Source organism: Ursus americanus, chromosome 3, assembly GCF_024610735.1.
Source record: "Ursus americanus isolate L20-20 chromosome 3, mUrsAme1.1.p, whole genome shotgun sequence".
Lineage (NCBI taxonomy): Eukaryota > Metazoa > Chordata > Mammalia > Carnivora > Ursidae > Ursus > Ursus americanus.
In genome coordinates, this window is record NC_142129.1 from 71,041,925 (window position 1) to 71,058,845 (window position 16,921).

General features: G+C 38.5%; 2 protein-coding genes across 3 annotated transcripts in view; both read right to left on the bottom strand.

The window, feature by feature from the left end:
• Positions 1-14,582, bottom strand: part of CDK14 (cyclin dependent kinase 14) — a 924,301-nt gene extending 909,719 nt beyond the window's left edge. For both annotated transcript variants that reach the window (XM_087861097.1, XM_087861096.1), the window contains exons 1-2: positions 14,534-14,582; positions 13,162-13,251 (exon numbers count right to left, since the gene is read on the bottom strand). The gene's annotated coding sequence lies outside the window, so the exon portion shown is untranslated. The remainder of the gene's footprint in view (positions 1-13,161; positions 13,252-14,533) is intronic.
• CLDN12 (claudin 12) lies at positions 4,203-14,582 on the bottom strand. Its single transcript, XM_045793303.2, has 3 exons — positions 14,534-14,582; positions 13,162-13,251; positions 4,203-7,580 (listed from the first exon to the last, which is right to left on the bottom strand). The coding sequence occupies exon 3, from the start codon at positions 7,545-7,547 to the stop codon at positions 6,813-6,815; it is 735 nt and encodes a 244-aa protein (XP_045649259.1). The 5' UTR covers positions 7,548-7,580; positions 13,162-13,251; positions 14,534-14,582; the 3' UTR covers positions 4,203-6,812.
• Positions 14,583-16,921: the final 2,339 nt, after the last annotated feature.

A 16,921-nucleotide genomic window follows, 5' to 3' on the forward strand; every position in this document is an offset into this window, starting at 1 on the left:
ACATGGCTGTCAAGTTGATACTGGCTATTGGTATCCTCCTGTATTAACCATAGGGTTGCCCATGTCTTTATAACATGGCAGCTGTCTTCCCCCAGAGAAAGTGATCCAAGAGGGACAACCAGAGCTACAATGTCTTTTATGACTTTAACCTCAGAAATCACACACTATAATTTCTGCAAAATGTTACTGGAAACACAGGTCAGCCCTGCTCAGTGGGATGGGACCACAACAAGGTATGAATACTGAGAGATAAGGATCATTAGGGGCCATCTTATAGGCTAACTACCATCATGCTACTCTTTCTGTCACGTACGAAATATAAATTCCTTGAATAAAGCATGTGACCAATTAGGTCACTGAAAAGGGGTATTTCCTATTACTTATTATTGAGTTTGCATTCTTTGTTACACATTAGACTTGGGAGATATTGTTAGTGTCAATAATCATTATAAGTCTGATGAGCTTTGGGTGTGGGGACAAAATCCCCTTCTAGATAACTCTTGTGTCATTGTGCTATGCCAGGAAGTTCACTTTGGCTGGCTCTATATTCTTTGATGTACCCTGTATTACTGTATAAGACCTTCCATTCGGACTTAAGGTAAGAGCTTAGATTCTGTTCTGAAGGGTAACTGCTGAATTGTTTTAAGTAGGGGAGAGGCTAGGTCATATTTGCATTTTATTAGGTTCACTGTTACCTGTGTACGGGATGGATTGGTGATGCAAAGGAAGACAGAGCAATACTGGAGACAAGCCTGTTAAGAGTCTATTTCACAGAGTCCTTTTATCAGAGGTGAAGTTTTACAGCTCTCAGCATTCGCTATCATTACAAATTTCCTCATCAATGAGATTGAAGTTCAACGAATTGAAAGAAAGGGGAAAAAAGAAAAGCCCTAACATAGCATTTGCTAATTTCTGTGGCATATATACTTCCAACATGGCCTATGTCAAGCCACCAACATGATGTCATGGGACAGAGAGCTGGGAAGAGATGTGCACAACTGGCTGGTACCACCTGGCTTGGCATCCACTGCGACCTTCTAGTTCTTAAAACAGAAGTAGTCAGGAGCAGGTTAGCAGCTCTAGAACCTGAGGGACCAGTTAAGCCAAAGCCCTTGTCCACATGGCCAGCAAGGTGGGCTTCCTAGGCACCTACTTTTCCTAGAGGATCCTGGGCGGGGGGTCCCCACTACCTGCAGCAGCCTTCTGTTGCTAAAATTGCCACCTGGACCTTCCAGATCACAGGATTAGGTTCTGAGAGTGAAGGCAAGAAAAGGAACATGGGGGTAGAGGCAAAAATTATTTTTAAATTTAAGTGAATTATCTTGATTTATTTACTGTAAATATCCTTTGAAACTGTTGAGAGTGAATCTTGGAGTGAGGCCACTAAGTGTAACACAGTTAAAGTACCAATATTGCCTTTTCTCTTAATGAGCAGTAGCTGTTACCTTTTTCCATAAAGTAAAACTCTGGAGACATGAATGTGTATTTTTTCTACAGAGGATTTTAATGAACAAGGACCACTGAAAATTCCAATTACCAGATTCCACCTAACGGTACCCAGTCACATTAGGTTTTTCATACAAAATAAGGAAATTTTTTTCTTTTTCTCATCTACTATCCCATTTTCTTCCTCAATATTTGCTTAAGAATTTTATAGAACAGTCTGAAAGTTGGCATATTTCCAAACAAAATACAACAAACCAACCCAAATTCCCCATTAATAGCAGATTTGGATATGAATACTAGGCAGGCTACAGTTGTGCTTTTTCTACCCAAATTCCACAGCCCTTCGGATTTAGAACCTTCCTAAACTAGAGAGTGAAGAGACATCCAGCAGGTATAGGGGAAATGCCCTTCTCCTAGAAAGGTTCCTCCAGTGTGGGGGAAGGGGAGCAAGGAGAAGCCTTTAGGCTAACAGGTCAGCATGTTTTAGGACTGAAGATATTTTCCTGATCAATGGAAATGGAACAGCTAATTAAGACCTGAGTCCTGTGGTCCTGTGACTTTGATTTATATCTCTTCTGCAAGGGATCTTTCTTTACTTTTTAGTTTTTCAGAAGACCTAACAGAAGCTCTTTCAAATCCCTCCTAAAAGAGTTACTGTATACAATATTTTGGAGACAACTTAGACTGTAAGTTTTTATGCTTTTTTATAAAATTGAAGAAGAGTGAGAACAGAAAGAGAAGAAAGCAAAAAGCAAAAAGGGAACTGGCAAGCTGCATATCTTTCCTCAAGATTAATCTCAAGCTATGTATTTTTAAAATTTTACTTATTTGACAGAGAGCAAGGGAGGGGAGGGGCAGAGGAAGAGGAAGAGGGACAGATTCTCTGCTAGGCAGGGAGCCCGATGTGGGGCTGGATCCCAGAACCCTGAGACCATGACCTGAGCCAAAGTCAGATGCTCAACTGACTGAGCCACCCAGGCGCCCCTCAAACGATGTTTTTGTTTTTTGTTTTTTGTTTTTTTAACGTAAACACCACAAAAGCAATGGTATGGCCTTAATGTGTCATTATCAGGAGGTGCATGGTGTTGGTCTTATTATCGGTGATAAATTTGATCACTTGGTTAAGGCTGTGTCTGGCAAGTTTACCCACTTTAAGTCATTCTTCCCTTTGAAATTAATTAAGTCATTTGTGGAGAATTTTGAGACTAAGTATTTACAGGATATTTATCCCGTTTTTCATCAAACTTTCACCAACTAGCTTTAGTTCTATTAATGTTTTCCTAACTCCATCTTTTTTTCTATATTTATTTCTTGGTATTTTACTATAACAAACAGCTTTTCTTTCTTTCCACTTCTATCAGTGTAGACACAGAGAGCTTTGCTTTATTCAATAGCTTATAACCCATTACCATTTCTTTTGATGCTCAGATTGTCAGATTTGGTTAGTGGGAACCTCAAACTGGTTCCTATGTATTTGATAACTCCCTATCATTCTTTGAGTGTTTCCTTACTTTCTGGAAGGACAAGATATACTGGGCTTGTCTTGTACTTTCCCTATCCCAAGACTGGAATCAGTTTTTTCTCGAAGATCTGTTTTACAGTGTATTTTTAAAAACAGGTCTTGGGTAGTGGTTGTGAGTAATCTATACTTATCATTTCTGGTTGGAAAACCAGTCTCTTGTGAATTTGATTAGCATGAAGGGATTTTCTAGCACATGTCACCCTCAATGAACCTGTCCAGCTGAGAGGCAGACTGAATTGTGGTGTTAGCGAATTTGGCTGGGGATGCCGGACCTGAAGCAGCTTCAGATTTCTAGTGTAATGGATGGCTCTTTCATCGAAGGTGCTACCACAGAGCAGGGGCTCAGTGAGAAATGCATTTGAGAACTATCCCAGAAGGCTGCAATCCAGTAAACTAAAAGCTCATTCCAGGCTTAAGAAATTTTAGGGTGACTTACCTATCAGGACCATTTCTCCTGGAAACCTCATGTTCTGAAGAGTAAGGAAAGGTCCTCCTACCTAACCATTTGAGAACTCTCAATTTTCAAGAACACAGACCATCAGAAAACTCCATTGATGAGGCAAACCTGGCACACTAACTTCACTCAGTGTTTTTTTGTGTGTGTTTGTATGGAATGTTGAAACAGTCCAGTGAATTCCTAGGACTACTCTTAGAAATGGATGAAGGGTCTTGATGCTTCTGGAAAAATAAATCCATGCTTTGTAATTCCTTTCCAATTGGTATTCTACAGGGCTTTAAATGGGGCTGTATCTTTTTCAATTTACATATATTTGAGAAACATTTCTCAAAGTATTTATTGAAGTATTTATTTATTTTGAGAGAGAGTGCACGTGCGAGTGGGGCAAGGGGGAGAGGGGAGCGAATCTTCCTTTTTTTTTTAAAAGATTTTATTTATTTATTTGACAGAGAGACAGCCAGCGAGAGAGGGAACACAAGCAGGGGGAGTGGGAGAGGAAGAAGCAGGCTCCCAGCAGGGAGCACGATGTGGGGCTCGATCCCAGGACCCTGGGATCACGCCCTGAGCAGAAGGCAGATGCTTAACGACTGAGCCACCCAGGCGCCCCAAGGGGAGAGAATCTTAAGCAGGCTCGACGCTCGGCACAGAGCCTGACATGTGACTCAATCTCATGACCGGAGCCAAAATCAAGAGTCAGACACTGAACCAACTAAGCCACCCAGGCACCCCTCAAAATATTTTACCTTAAAGCATTGAGGAAAAGGATAGAAACAAAAATTTGTAAAAATACATCTTTTAATAAACACCAAGAAGTACAGTGCAGTTTCACTGAGGTTTTACATTGCAGTTTACAACAAACATTATCCATTATAGTGTATAATTACAAGTAAAGTAAACTCAGAGGTTTTTTTTTTGTTTTTTGTTTTTTTCTCCCATGGCTGGATAAACCAAATCTGGTGCATGATACCACATTTAAGGTTGTTTCAAGCTGGCTTCTGTAAAAGGCCCTTAATATTAATAACTTGCAGCAACAAAAACAACAACAAAAAAATATCTCCCATCACAATGATAGCCTGATGAGTGCTCAAAAATTACTGAAAAGAAATGTAAATACTTGCTTTCCTTTGATGGCTTTGAAGAAAAGCTGTTGAGAGCAAATCTGAAATACTAAAGACAATAAGGGAAACAGCTATTTCTTTTGCCTAGTATATCCATAGTAAATACTAATTTGAGGCTACAGATTATGAAAAGACTGCAAAAGATGCTTACAGAAAAAGCTTCACATTTATACTTATGATCTCAGGGACTAAAATCTGTCTAGTGTATTAATGGCTGAGTCTACTTTTCTTTAACATTGTTGATACTAAGAACAGGAAGATGGTAGAATTCTTGACACTTCTGGACAAATTAAGTAAGAGAGGACTGATATTAATTAGCAAAGGAGGAAATTAATATTAATCTTAAACTTCTACCTGCCACTGTCTTGGAGTGATCAAGATTCAGCTATGTCTGAGAAGAGTAAATAGGAATAGAACTGAAGGTAACCAAAAGCCAAAACTAAAAAAACCGTAGTTTTGCATGCTTTATACTGATGGCATTTAAAAATTATACAACTGGATTTATTTGCTATATACATAAATTAGTGTTGTAATTAGGAAAAAAAGAAAAGTAGCACTTACAACCACAGAAGTACCAGAATCATATCCAGATTTGCAAAGAGGTATAATAATCTGTTTACCATGCAACTAGTGGTTTGTAAAATTTGTAATGGTTAATAAAACAAAATCCTTATGAACATAATACTAATGTATACAAATTATACCAATTAAGTCAGCAGCTCAAATTCATAAGGGTAAAGACCCAATATCCCTGAATTTCTAAGCATCCATCTCAGTGTTAACACAGGTGCATCTAAATGTTACCCTGTTGGAAGAGAGATCTTAAATACTCCTCCCTCTTCAATACATCATCATACTTTCAGAGGTGAAAAGGGAACAATTTAATTTCTTTACCACTTTTGCCCATTCTCGTGAATCTGATACAGCGTTATTATAGTGTCTAGGCAAAGGGAGGGTGCTCTAAAGGATCCAATGAATTGAATTTCTAAGTTCCAGAATATTGCTGGTATTGTACAATAAGCCTGTCTGCCAGAAAGCCATGTCTCTGGTTGAAATATATTCCTGGATCAACGACTAAGAAATTAAGACCAGCTGCCAATAAAGTCAGACTGTTTCCTAATTGTTAGGTAACAGTTTGATCTTCTTTGTTATATTAAAATTTCTTAGTGGATGGGACCGGATCTCATACTTTTCATGTATCCTCTATAGCACCCACTAAAGTGTGGAGCAAAGAAATATGCTCAAGGAAATAATCAGTGACAAGGGCAGGAACTGAATCAAGAGTGAATGTGGTCATGGTGAGGCCACAACTTACTTCACTCATCATTCAAAAGGCAGTCCACAAGAATGAATCTCTGATGCTGTCAATGAAGAAGAGATGCTTGTCTCCCACCACTGTCTAAAGAGAACAAACCACTTGGGCCTCTTTCTTTCTTTCTCTTCATCACTAAGAGATTATACAGTGCCATGAGTACTACTCAAGTACTACTCGGAGGCTATCTGAAAAAAAAAATAGGCTTTTCTGCCTCAGAGGGGAAGCACCGATCCATCACATGGCCCATTTTAACTCTAATAATACAATTTATAGAACCATTAATTTTTAAAATTATGTTAAATGTTATCCACCCTAGTAGATATTTAAAATGTTAGGTTATTCTCTCTGACATCACTTAAAATGCGTTTTATTTTTAAACACTGCCATGAGGTAGAAGATAAGGGACGCACAAAAGAAAGTATCTTCAAAATATGAAACTCTGTTTTATATAATTAGCCCCGAGAGAGAAGTAAGAAAAGTTACAGCCTTAAGCTGGTAGACTGACTACTGTTAAAATATTACCCTTACCTGAAAGAAATTTCTTATATTTGAAATTGCCCTTTTTTCCTAGTTTAAGGTATTATAGAAAAAGGACAATACACATTCTAAAATACTCATAAAGAGCATGTACAATAGTCTCTCTTAGTCTTCATTTTTTACTTTACCATGTTGCTCTAAATTACCTCAACTGAGACACAGGTCCTTTCCACTTGAATAACTGATTAGATATCAATATAGAGGTTAAAAATCTTTCTAGCATAAGAAGCAAGATAAAAGGCATGATTCACATTTAAAATAATGTACTTTTCATAAAACTAGCAGCACTTCATTCTACCAGGACATACAAATTTGGCTTTAGTGACTGGTTCCAGAAACAAAGGAAAATGTATATGGGTCCTTGTACAAGGGAAATGTGAGGCTACAAGTTTTCTCTGAGAACTAACTATTTCCCCATTAGGTGGTGTGTGAAACTACTGGAATGTCAATTTCGATGGCAGAGAGGCGGGAGCGTGCTGAATAGGGCTGTGAGTAGGTATGCATACTGGGAGGATGGGAGTACAGTGGCTGCCAGAAAGGAGAAGGCAAAGATTTGCATGCACAGTACCAAATAAACAGTAGAAGGGAAGTCATATACAGGCCCCCAGCACTAGCCATAGTGACATACACTGCGTAGTCAAACGTAAAGACTGGCTCGAACTTCTTGTTCAGATGAATGTTATAAAAGATGACCCAGATGGAAGGGGAGAGGCTCACGGTACCTGCCAGGAAAAACAGCAGCCCGGCCACCAGGTGGCAGCCTGCACTATTGACCAGACACTTGGCCAGTTTGATGTTGGGCACTGAGGACCTGAAGGCCGTGTTGCACATTCCAATCAGGCACAGCAGCAGGGCACCCATCGCAATCAGGATGCTGAGAGGCAGGGCAAACTGGAGGACCCGCAAGTCCAGCTGGTCAACTGATGAGTACCAAGTAGTGTCATACATCAGGCAGTCACTGCTCCCATCATATCGGGCACACTTCACCCACAGGCCAGTGTAAACAGTCAGATTCTTCTCGTTTCTGTTGAATGTGATCAGTCGTAATTTCCTCCAGTTGGGAAGCAGAGTCCCCGCAAAGAGGCCTGCTACTGAGGCGATTCCACACAGGAAGGAGAGGACTGTGGCTGCATGGACATCCCGACAGCCCATGGCAGGCAGGCTTGTGCAGTACTGTCAGTCAGACTGGGGGGTGACACACAAGAGGACATATCATGAGGGGACAATAGAAGAGCAGAGCAGGAAGGGTGGTGCTGATTGGCAGCACAAATAATGATGTCAATGCAAAGAGAGAAAGTCTGTCCCTGTTTCCTGTGTATAATATGAAGGTATATAAACACATGTGCATGTGACCCCAGAGCACAGGAGCACTCACGTACACTTGGTTACCAGTGGCTGGGTCAGGGAGCAACCAAAGAACTAGTCGTTGGACAGGAGTATATTACTTCCCAGCAAATCAGAGAAATAATCAAAATAATTTCAAATCCTTTTAACATCACGTATGAAAGTCTCTCAAATGTTGATAATCACTCATTTGACACACATCTACCAAATACTTTCATATGTCAGCCACTCAAATATACAGGGTCAGAGCACTCATCAACCATCAACAACAAACAACACAAATTCGGCCTCCAATGCTCATGCAAATGTAAAATGAAACTAGCATGCAGCTGAGGTGAAGGCGGCTCATAAAAGACAAAGACATAGGGAAAGAAGGATCACAGGACAGAGACTGGCTGAGAGAGGACCCTGTGCCAGACTGCTAGTGTTCTAATCCCCACTTCCTTACTTACTAGCCAAGTGACCTTGGGTCAGCTCTAGAAGTCTGTGATTTCTTTCCCTCATCTGTAACATGGGAAAAATAACAGTACCTACCTCACAGAGTTAAGTATTCAGTGAGTTAATATACTGTCCAGTGCTTAAAACATGTCTGCATGTTGTAAGAGCAATTCAAGTGTTAACTACTTCTTAGCCCTCAGTGACCAGCTCAGTGCCTGGCACACTGGAGCAGTTTAAAGAACATTTGCTGAATAAATATTAAATAAGAAAAAGCAACACCTCATTCCTATTTCTAGGCACAATGGATAGTCACAAAATGTAAATGAACTCCTCTCCGGTGAGTTAGTCAAATGAAAAGAAGAGAACAAAGATCCTTAAAATTATTCTGCTCAACTACTTCCTGGCTGATTCAAGATGACTTGCATGCTTTTCAGGTGATTGCGCTTGTGGTTACTGGTTATTACACCATTACTGCTCATATAAGACAAAAGCACAAATTCCTGACTTAGTAATGACTACCTATCTCTATTAACGCTATTGTAAATAAAAGAAAAGAAGTAGCCAGGTCTTTCTCTCATTCCAAATTAAAAGGCTGTGTTCTTTTTCTGCATATGACGAAGTATAAAGACCAGTACCTTATTCAGCTTTCATTTAAGAGTTTGAAACTCACTTTCCAAACACCACTCAAGTGTATTTTCTCTGCCTTCTATCACACCCCCAGTGAGGCGCACAACAGACTAATGAAGTAGCACATTTACTTCTTTTAATCAGATCATGATGAAGGGACAAGGCTGAGAATATTATGGTTTCTGAATGCAGTATGTGTTCAGAGTCCCCATGATCCTCTGCAGAGTCAAATACTAACTGCTGCAATGGTGGAATAGCATTTCCTTGAGTTCAGGGGCCGGAAAGAAGATCAAAATGCTAAACTAGGTTAGGACTTGATCGAATGTGTCTGAATGGGAAGGCACATTTTTTTTTCTTTAGAAAACAACATATTTGCATATTTAATCTGATCATGTAAAATAGGAATAATTTTACTAGCAGAAAATATATAGGTATGCATACATACCTATATAACTGTATAATATAAAATCAGTTTAAGCACAAGTGAACCATTTTTCAAAGTCCTCAAGTTAAGCATAATTAGGTCTAAGTTTCTCCATTAACACTAGTTTACTACTTGTTTATCATGTTGCCTTCTGTCAATATTACCAGAAGTAGCAATTACTTAGAAATATGTTGTTTACAGATGAAAACAAAACAAAGGAATTATAGTCTTAATTTATATTTTTCATGCAAAATGGGGAGAAAAATTGTCTTGCTTAATTTTAGCAACCAACCACCTTGTTCCAGCAATGGTAACTGTGGTGCAGGTTTCAGAATGTTTACACTAGAAAAGGCTATTAACGATGTCAAGCTCCAAAATGCAGCTTACTGGTTTTTGCTCATTTACTTGTCTGTCTCCCCCATATGCTGTTAGCAACTTGCACAGTGCCCAGCACATAGTCATTTGAGGAATATTTGAATAAATGAATACTGGGCACTGTTCCAAGACCACAGTAACTCACAAAAGTAGGCTACTGATAATGTAGGATTGGACAAGGAAGTAGCTACTACCAACTAATAATTCATTCAATGAACCAATTCATTCAACTCAGGTATTTACTGAGTATCTAGCACACGCAAAACACTGTTAGGCCCTGGAGGAACACTGAAGCCACTAAGGGCTGGACCTTGCTCTAATGTATTAACTAACAATCAGACTGACGGAGAGAATATGCTGTTCTATGAGAAGTCAATATGCTGACAGTGAATCAACTGTATGATTACTACATGTCAAAGGATAATTGTTAGATGTCAAGCAAAGTGAACCAATAAGGTACCTGTTCATAAAAAATGTGTCATCCAGGGTTAGAGAAAGACTGAGCAATGAAAGAGAATGATGATTTGATTGAAGTCATGAAGACATAAGAAAAAGGTTCCCTCTGTTTCTCTCAAAGCTTCAGAACTCCTTCAGGCAATATACTCAGAGTCCTAACCCAATCATAAATTCCCTCTTGCTTTCACATATAGGGGTCAAAAACTTGGGAGTATCAATAAAATTGAGACTTCTCCAATCAAGCTGCCTTGTACCACTAATTCCTACAATGCAAAGGGAATGAGAAACAAGATCAGAATGGATGACTTTATTATTATAAATATATTCCTGTAGTTCTTAGATTATAGACTATCAAATGACACTAATGAGCAGAGGTGGGTCAATATTTACTTCAGGATCAAGTGTGTTCAAATTTATCCAGCATCAAATCAACAGAAATGTTATATCAGTCCTCTGAACTTGCTTTTACTGAAGCATTCTTAGCTCAGATCCCAGAGACTGACTAAAAGTCCTAATTTACACAGCGAACAAGGATATCATGGCATTTTTTCAGAAGGGAAATACTATTAACCTCAATTCTTTAATTTCAACCTCAGTGCTAGAATTAATACCCTTGCTCTTTATAATTTTCTTTGGCTACTTTCCTTTTTATGACCTGTTCTTAACTCCACCTCTGCATGATTTGATAAGTCATATATCTCACTAGAGGGATGAAGTATCATTTTATAGGGACAGTTGGGAGATGGAATATGTTTAGTGATTTAAAACTGAAAATAATGCTCTCAGATTAGGATTTGGTCATATTAAGAGGGTGAAAGATCTCTACTCTTGTCCTATGCCAATTAATTTTTATTCCAAAATAACTGTTTCAAATGCAAATCTGATTATTTCACTCTATTTCTTTTTTTTTTTAAGATTTTATTTTTAAATAATTTCTATACCCAATGTGGGGCTCAAGCCCATAATCCCAAGATCAAGAATTGCGAGCTACACCAGCTGAGCCAGCCAGGTGCCCCTCACTATATTTCTTACACTCAGTGCCTTCCTATTTCCCTCAGAATACAGTTTCTAAATTTCAAAACTTTCCTATGGTTTTCCAAAGTTTCAAATCCCACCATCAGTTCCTGTCAAATTCCCAATCTCCTTATGTGTCACTCTCCTATCTAACATGTTATAGACGATGTAGCCATATTGCTTTTCCTTTAACTCTTCAAATTCTGCACTTTTAAATTTGGCTAAGGGCTTTACTTCATACTATTCTTCCTTCTAGAACTTTGTTAATTCCACTCTATTCTTTGCTTACCTAACAGGTATTCATTTTTCTAATTTTCAGGGAGGCTGGCCCTAAACCAATTCTCTCTTCCCTTATCCTTAACCTTCCCCCAGCCCTTTTGTACCTTTCCTTTGGGAGCAGTGATTATGCTTATAATTCCTTGTTCAGTATTTCTCTTTCTCACTAGACTGAATTCCAGGAGGACAGAGAGCCTTCTATTTTATTCACTGTGTCCCACACTGATACACAGAAGGCGCTTGATTATTTGTTAAATAACCGAACAAACAAACAAACAAATGTAAGGTTCATATGGGTATGGTCAGGATCCAGAGAGAAAGTTACAAATCTGCTCTGTTATCAGTTTTATTCATTCATTCATTCATTCATTCATTCATTCATTCATTCATTCATTCATTCATTCATATCCTGCGTTTTGAAGCCTCCAAGTTGCTTCTAGACCATGCCCTCTACTTTCCACTCGTTATTGACCAGTCTCTCCCATTTTTTAAAACAAAGTTCATTTTCTTCCCCTATAAAATTCGCCTAAAAATGAAGCCATTCCCAAGTATATACATAAAGACCATTCTTCCAAAAACATACAACTAAGTTTGGCAACACTAGTTAACTTTCACAATGGCCAAGGAGTCAATCAATTATACCTGTGTTGAGTCTCATGTTTTCAACTCAATAGGTTTGTTACTACTGGATATATCCCCTTTTTATTAACAGGTTAATATACCAAATTAATGCCTGTTTATCAAAGCAAAACTAGTTGTTAAAGCAGAACAATTTATTATATTTGTATTTATATTTTCTTTTTAACATAACAATGGAGAAAAAAGATAAACATCTTTTTGCCATATGAAAATCCCTTATTAGGGACTGTAGAAAATACGCCAAGTTGAGAACACACTAACAAATCTAAGTAGCACTCCTGAACACTAACTAGGGAACAGTCTTAAGCTGGGTCAAATACATAAATGTCTGGGCTTGTTGTTTCTATGTGAGAGGCAACTTGGTATTATAGTCCAGGCAACCAAAGACCCAAATGACAGTCACAACCTACCATTTACAAACTGGGCAAGTCATCTATGTCCTCTGAACCTCAAATACCTCATCTGTAAAATGTTCCCCAAGGTATCTTAAGATCATGAATAGTAAAGTCCTTTGTAAAACAGAGTATGGTCAGAAATTTAAGTTTATAATGATTATTAGTAGGCTTATTTATTTTCTTTAGCTAGGAACATGCTTTTTCTTCTGGATCTCAGCAATCCATCACAGATGATTACAGCCATATAACAATAACAGAGCAATCTCTATGTAGCAGTTACTGATCAAATCAAATAAGGACTCTGTTTCAAAACAAATACTTCACATTTGTCATCTATCTGTTCCACGGTCACTCTCAGAAGCAGATGGATCAAATCTGGTACACAGTTAATGGTTATCAAATATATCATCTTCAAATAAAAATATTTTCAAAAAGATACCTGTTCTGTGGTTTTGAATAGCATTCAAAGAAGTCTGAGGCAGGAATAATGGCTAACAGCTTTAGGAATTAACAGACCCATCACTATGCAATTTTTTGAGGGACAATCCCAGGAATAGCTATATGAGAAGTCATGTGTAACAGCAGCTACATACTTCTTGATGGTGAATAGCAGTCCCTTCTACAGTAATTGGAGTTTTCTTAGAAACTACAGGTTATCAATCATTGCTCTCAAAAGGGAGGTCTATCTTTTAACTTTATTTTGTTGAACAAGAGAAAAACATGACATCTGATATACGGTGGAAAAAGGAAAAGGAGTAAAATCAAAGGATGTACTTACTCTTTGAGGTACTTGACAGGTTTAAAACAACTTTAATCAACTTAGAAGAAATACATGCACATCTGAATAGACAGTAGAGACGATCCAGGCCTAAAGAAATAGGAAAAACACCCTAAATTAATATAATACTTTTTAAAATTATATATGTGTGTGTATGTATACACACACACATACATACACACACACATACATACACACACACATACATACACACACACACATATATAATGGATTTTTTAGATGCTACTCACGACTAAGAATAAGGACGTGCAAGGAAACACTGTGCAGTTAGTTGTCTTGGAAATAAAAGAAATTCATTGTTTCTTTTGTACCTTTTAAAAGGATACCAAACAAAACTAGGCTAGGTTGATCTGCATTGTTTATCCTAAAGTTTGCAACAAGAATGCTTTTTTGAGTTTACAATTCTACCAATGGCTCAACCTGTCATTTAAATATGTTTCCATAGATCTACTCTAAGCATCAACTTCCTTCTCAAATAACATTTATCACAAGAGGTAGGATGAGGATGCAAACTTATAAACGCCAGAGAACTTCCTGGATTAAGGCATTTATCACTAGCCCCATTATTATTATGTAGAATGTTGTCCTCAACATTCTGCACAGAAGAGATTTCAAATTATGATTTTTCTTTTCTAAATGTATGTTTCTTGAGTTGGTATCAAGCATAACTGCTCACTCCAAATTAAGGGGAAATTGTTTTACAATTAAAAACGCATACTAGGATCCCTGAGCTTTCATTTTAAGTGTGGTCACCAAGTCTAGCCTTCCCTTCCTCTAACGTGGTAACCGGCCCCTTACAAGGCCTGTTACACACAACTTGGGCCTCGGAGTAAAGCAAACCAAGCTTCCGGAGCAGACCGCACTCCCCCCCTCTCCCCTCTTTCCCTTCGAGACCTGTCCTTAGGAGCACCAGAGCTAGCCGAAAGAAAGAAAAAAAGGAGGCGGGGGGGGGGGAGCTTTCCTGGTTAGAGCCAATGGAAAAGGACCTCAACAGTGACTGTAAACGTTCTCAGAACAAGCCCATCCCTGCAACACTGAGTGGGTTTGAACCGCGAGCAGGTCATCATTACACAACCAGCCGGTGCTTCAAAAATAGCAACTTGCAGCTCCACACAGCACACCCCGCTGGCCAAGCCCAAGCCCTCGGCTGCTCCTGCAGGACACCTCGACAATTCCATACTCCTGCGTACACAGTTTTTTAAAGCCTTATCAAATACCTCCTCATTTTCACGTCCACAGATGTGGTCAACAGTTTTCAGTGTCCCTGATTTCCTTCGATTTACCTATTTTACACAAAATCCTCAACGACTTACGCAAAAGACCCCAAAATCAGATTCCTGACCACACCTACCTGTTTCTTAGATCCAAGACATTTCAGTCGCCCACATTGAAGAGCTTCTTAGAGCGTCTACCTCACAGCGTCCCAGGAAGTGCGTTCCCAGCGAGTCGCACCGGGGGCTTCTGGGAGCGTAGCGAGGCTTTCCCGAGGCCCTAATCAGGAATGGCCTGGATGACTGAGAGACTACAATGCCCAGAATCCACTGGGCAGCCGGCCGCAGGCAACATCCTGAGATCACCTCCTGCCTTTCTCCCAGGCCTCCAGCCCCCTTAGACCTCTTGCACCTTCAGTTCCGTCCAGATTTGGGTTACAGGTTTAAAAAAAAAAAAAAAAGGTTAAACGAAACAAACCTAAAAACTGTTTCGAGTTGGGTACCCAACTACATATTTCCTACTAAATGTGATTTCCCCTCAAGGTTTATTAGCAAAAATCCTTAAATACTTTCTTCCACAAAGCATTTACCAAGGCACAAAGTAGAAAAGCTCAAACTCTAGAACTGATTTTGAAAATGTTCAAAGATACAGGGAACTTGAATAGTACAACGAACACCCATATGCTTACTCTCTAGATTCAACAATTATCAACATTTGCCATATTTATCTCCACTTACGTGTGTGATCACTAAGGTGATAGGCATCATGACACTTCAGCATCCTTTGTTTTAAATATTTAAAAATATACTTAACTGCTTAGTTTAATATGGGGTTTTGCTACATATTAGCTGGGTGGCTTTGGGCAAGTAACTTCTCTCTGAGGGTATCTGTAATGAGGGTAATAAGATTACCATATCATAGAATTATCTTGAAAATTAAGGGACTAATTACAGGCAAAGCGCTGAGCACATAAGTAGCTATTAGATATTTAAAGTTACTTTACTCTTCTACGCAATTTCAACTATCCAGTCCCTTTCTTTGTGGCTTCCCCAAAATATGAAATACTGCATTAGTGAATATCTGAATTAAAATAAAGTTTTCAGAAGTCTTGTACAGGACTGATCTATTTTGTAAAGGTATTGAAGTGTCATGATACGTACTAATTTCAAATGATCACACACACAAATGGAGATAAAGTAAATGTGGCAAATGTTGATAATTGTTGAATCTAGATAGAGGAAGTATATGGGTGTTCATTTGCTGTTCCAACTCTCTGTATCTTTAAAATTTTTCAAGATAAAAAGTTTGAGGAAAAGCATCACAGTTTTAAACAAAAGTAAAGGGTTGCATCCATCCCCATCCCACTTTTCCCCTGTACTTAACTTGGGCAAGTTAAGTAACCTCCTTGTGGCTCACCATCTTACCTATTATAGTAATAAAGTATCTATATAAAAAAAATAATGGTAAGGATTAAATGAGTTACTATACATACAGAAGTTTACAACAGAGTCTGACTTTTTTTTTTTTTTTTTTTTTACCAATTTTCATTTTGTGTTGCTCATGGAACTTTTTGTTAGTGATGGAAAAGGGGGAAAGGCTACTATTTGTCCATTATTACGACATTCTCATCTTCCATACTGCTTCAGAGGATGGATAGAGTTATCTAAGGCCTGAGGCAATCCAGTCCCAAAGCTAGACCTAGAAATGTAATTATGAGAAACAAAGATTGGTGGTAAAAGGATCTCTGAGCTCAGGCCAGCCAGATGGATGATGGCAATATGACACAGCATATCTCACTTCTTTGCTCTGAATTTCGGTTCTCTCATCTATAAAACTGAATTGAATCCAATAACTGTGTACAAAAGCATTTTATAATTTAGTTCCCAATCACTGATGAATTAACCTGGTTAGCTGACTTTAGCTGGGATGTATATGTAGTTGATTATAATGATAAAAAAATAACAGCACCAAAAGGAAGGGGTGGACTATTTCTAAACTTATTGATAAATTCACATCTATGGTTAGCCTGGCCTTTGGTATAACAAAGATGGAACAAAATACATACGTACTCTAGTGGGACTAGATTTTGGAGTATCATTCTCAGAAGTACTTTAGGTAAGACTTTAGATCAGCAATTAACAATCCTGGCTTTCCATTTTTTCTCAACAGAGACTCATTAAGGAGTAAGTTAAATCTTAAAGCAAATTCACTGCAATATACCACCACCAAAATTCTACAAATACCTACTTACTGTATTAGTTTTCTATTGCTGCTGTACCATATTACCACAAAATTCAGTGGCTTAAAATAGCCACAAATTTATTGTTTTACAGTTCTGGAGGTCAGAAACCTGACACAGATCTTACTGGGCTAAACTAAAGGTGCTGGTAGGGCTGTATTTTTTCTGGAGGCTTCAGGGGAGGCTGTTTCCTTGTCTTCTCCAGCTTCCTGAGGACACCTGCATTCCTTGGCTTATGCCCCCCTTCCATTTTCAAACAGCAATAGATGGTTGAATCTTTCAACATCT

Bases quoted from the DNA above. Each gene is read 5' to 3' on its own strand.
- CLDN12 (XM_045793303.2), bottom strand. From the start codon at position 7,547: ATGGGCTGTCGGGATGTCCATGCAGCCACAGTCCTCTCCTTCCTGTGT.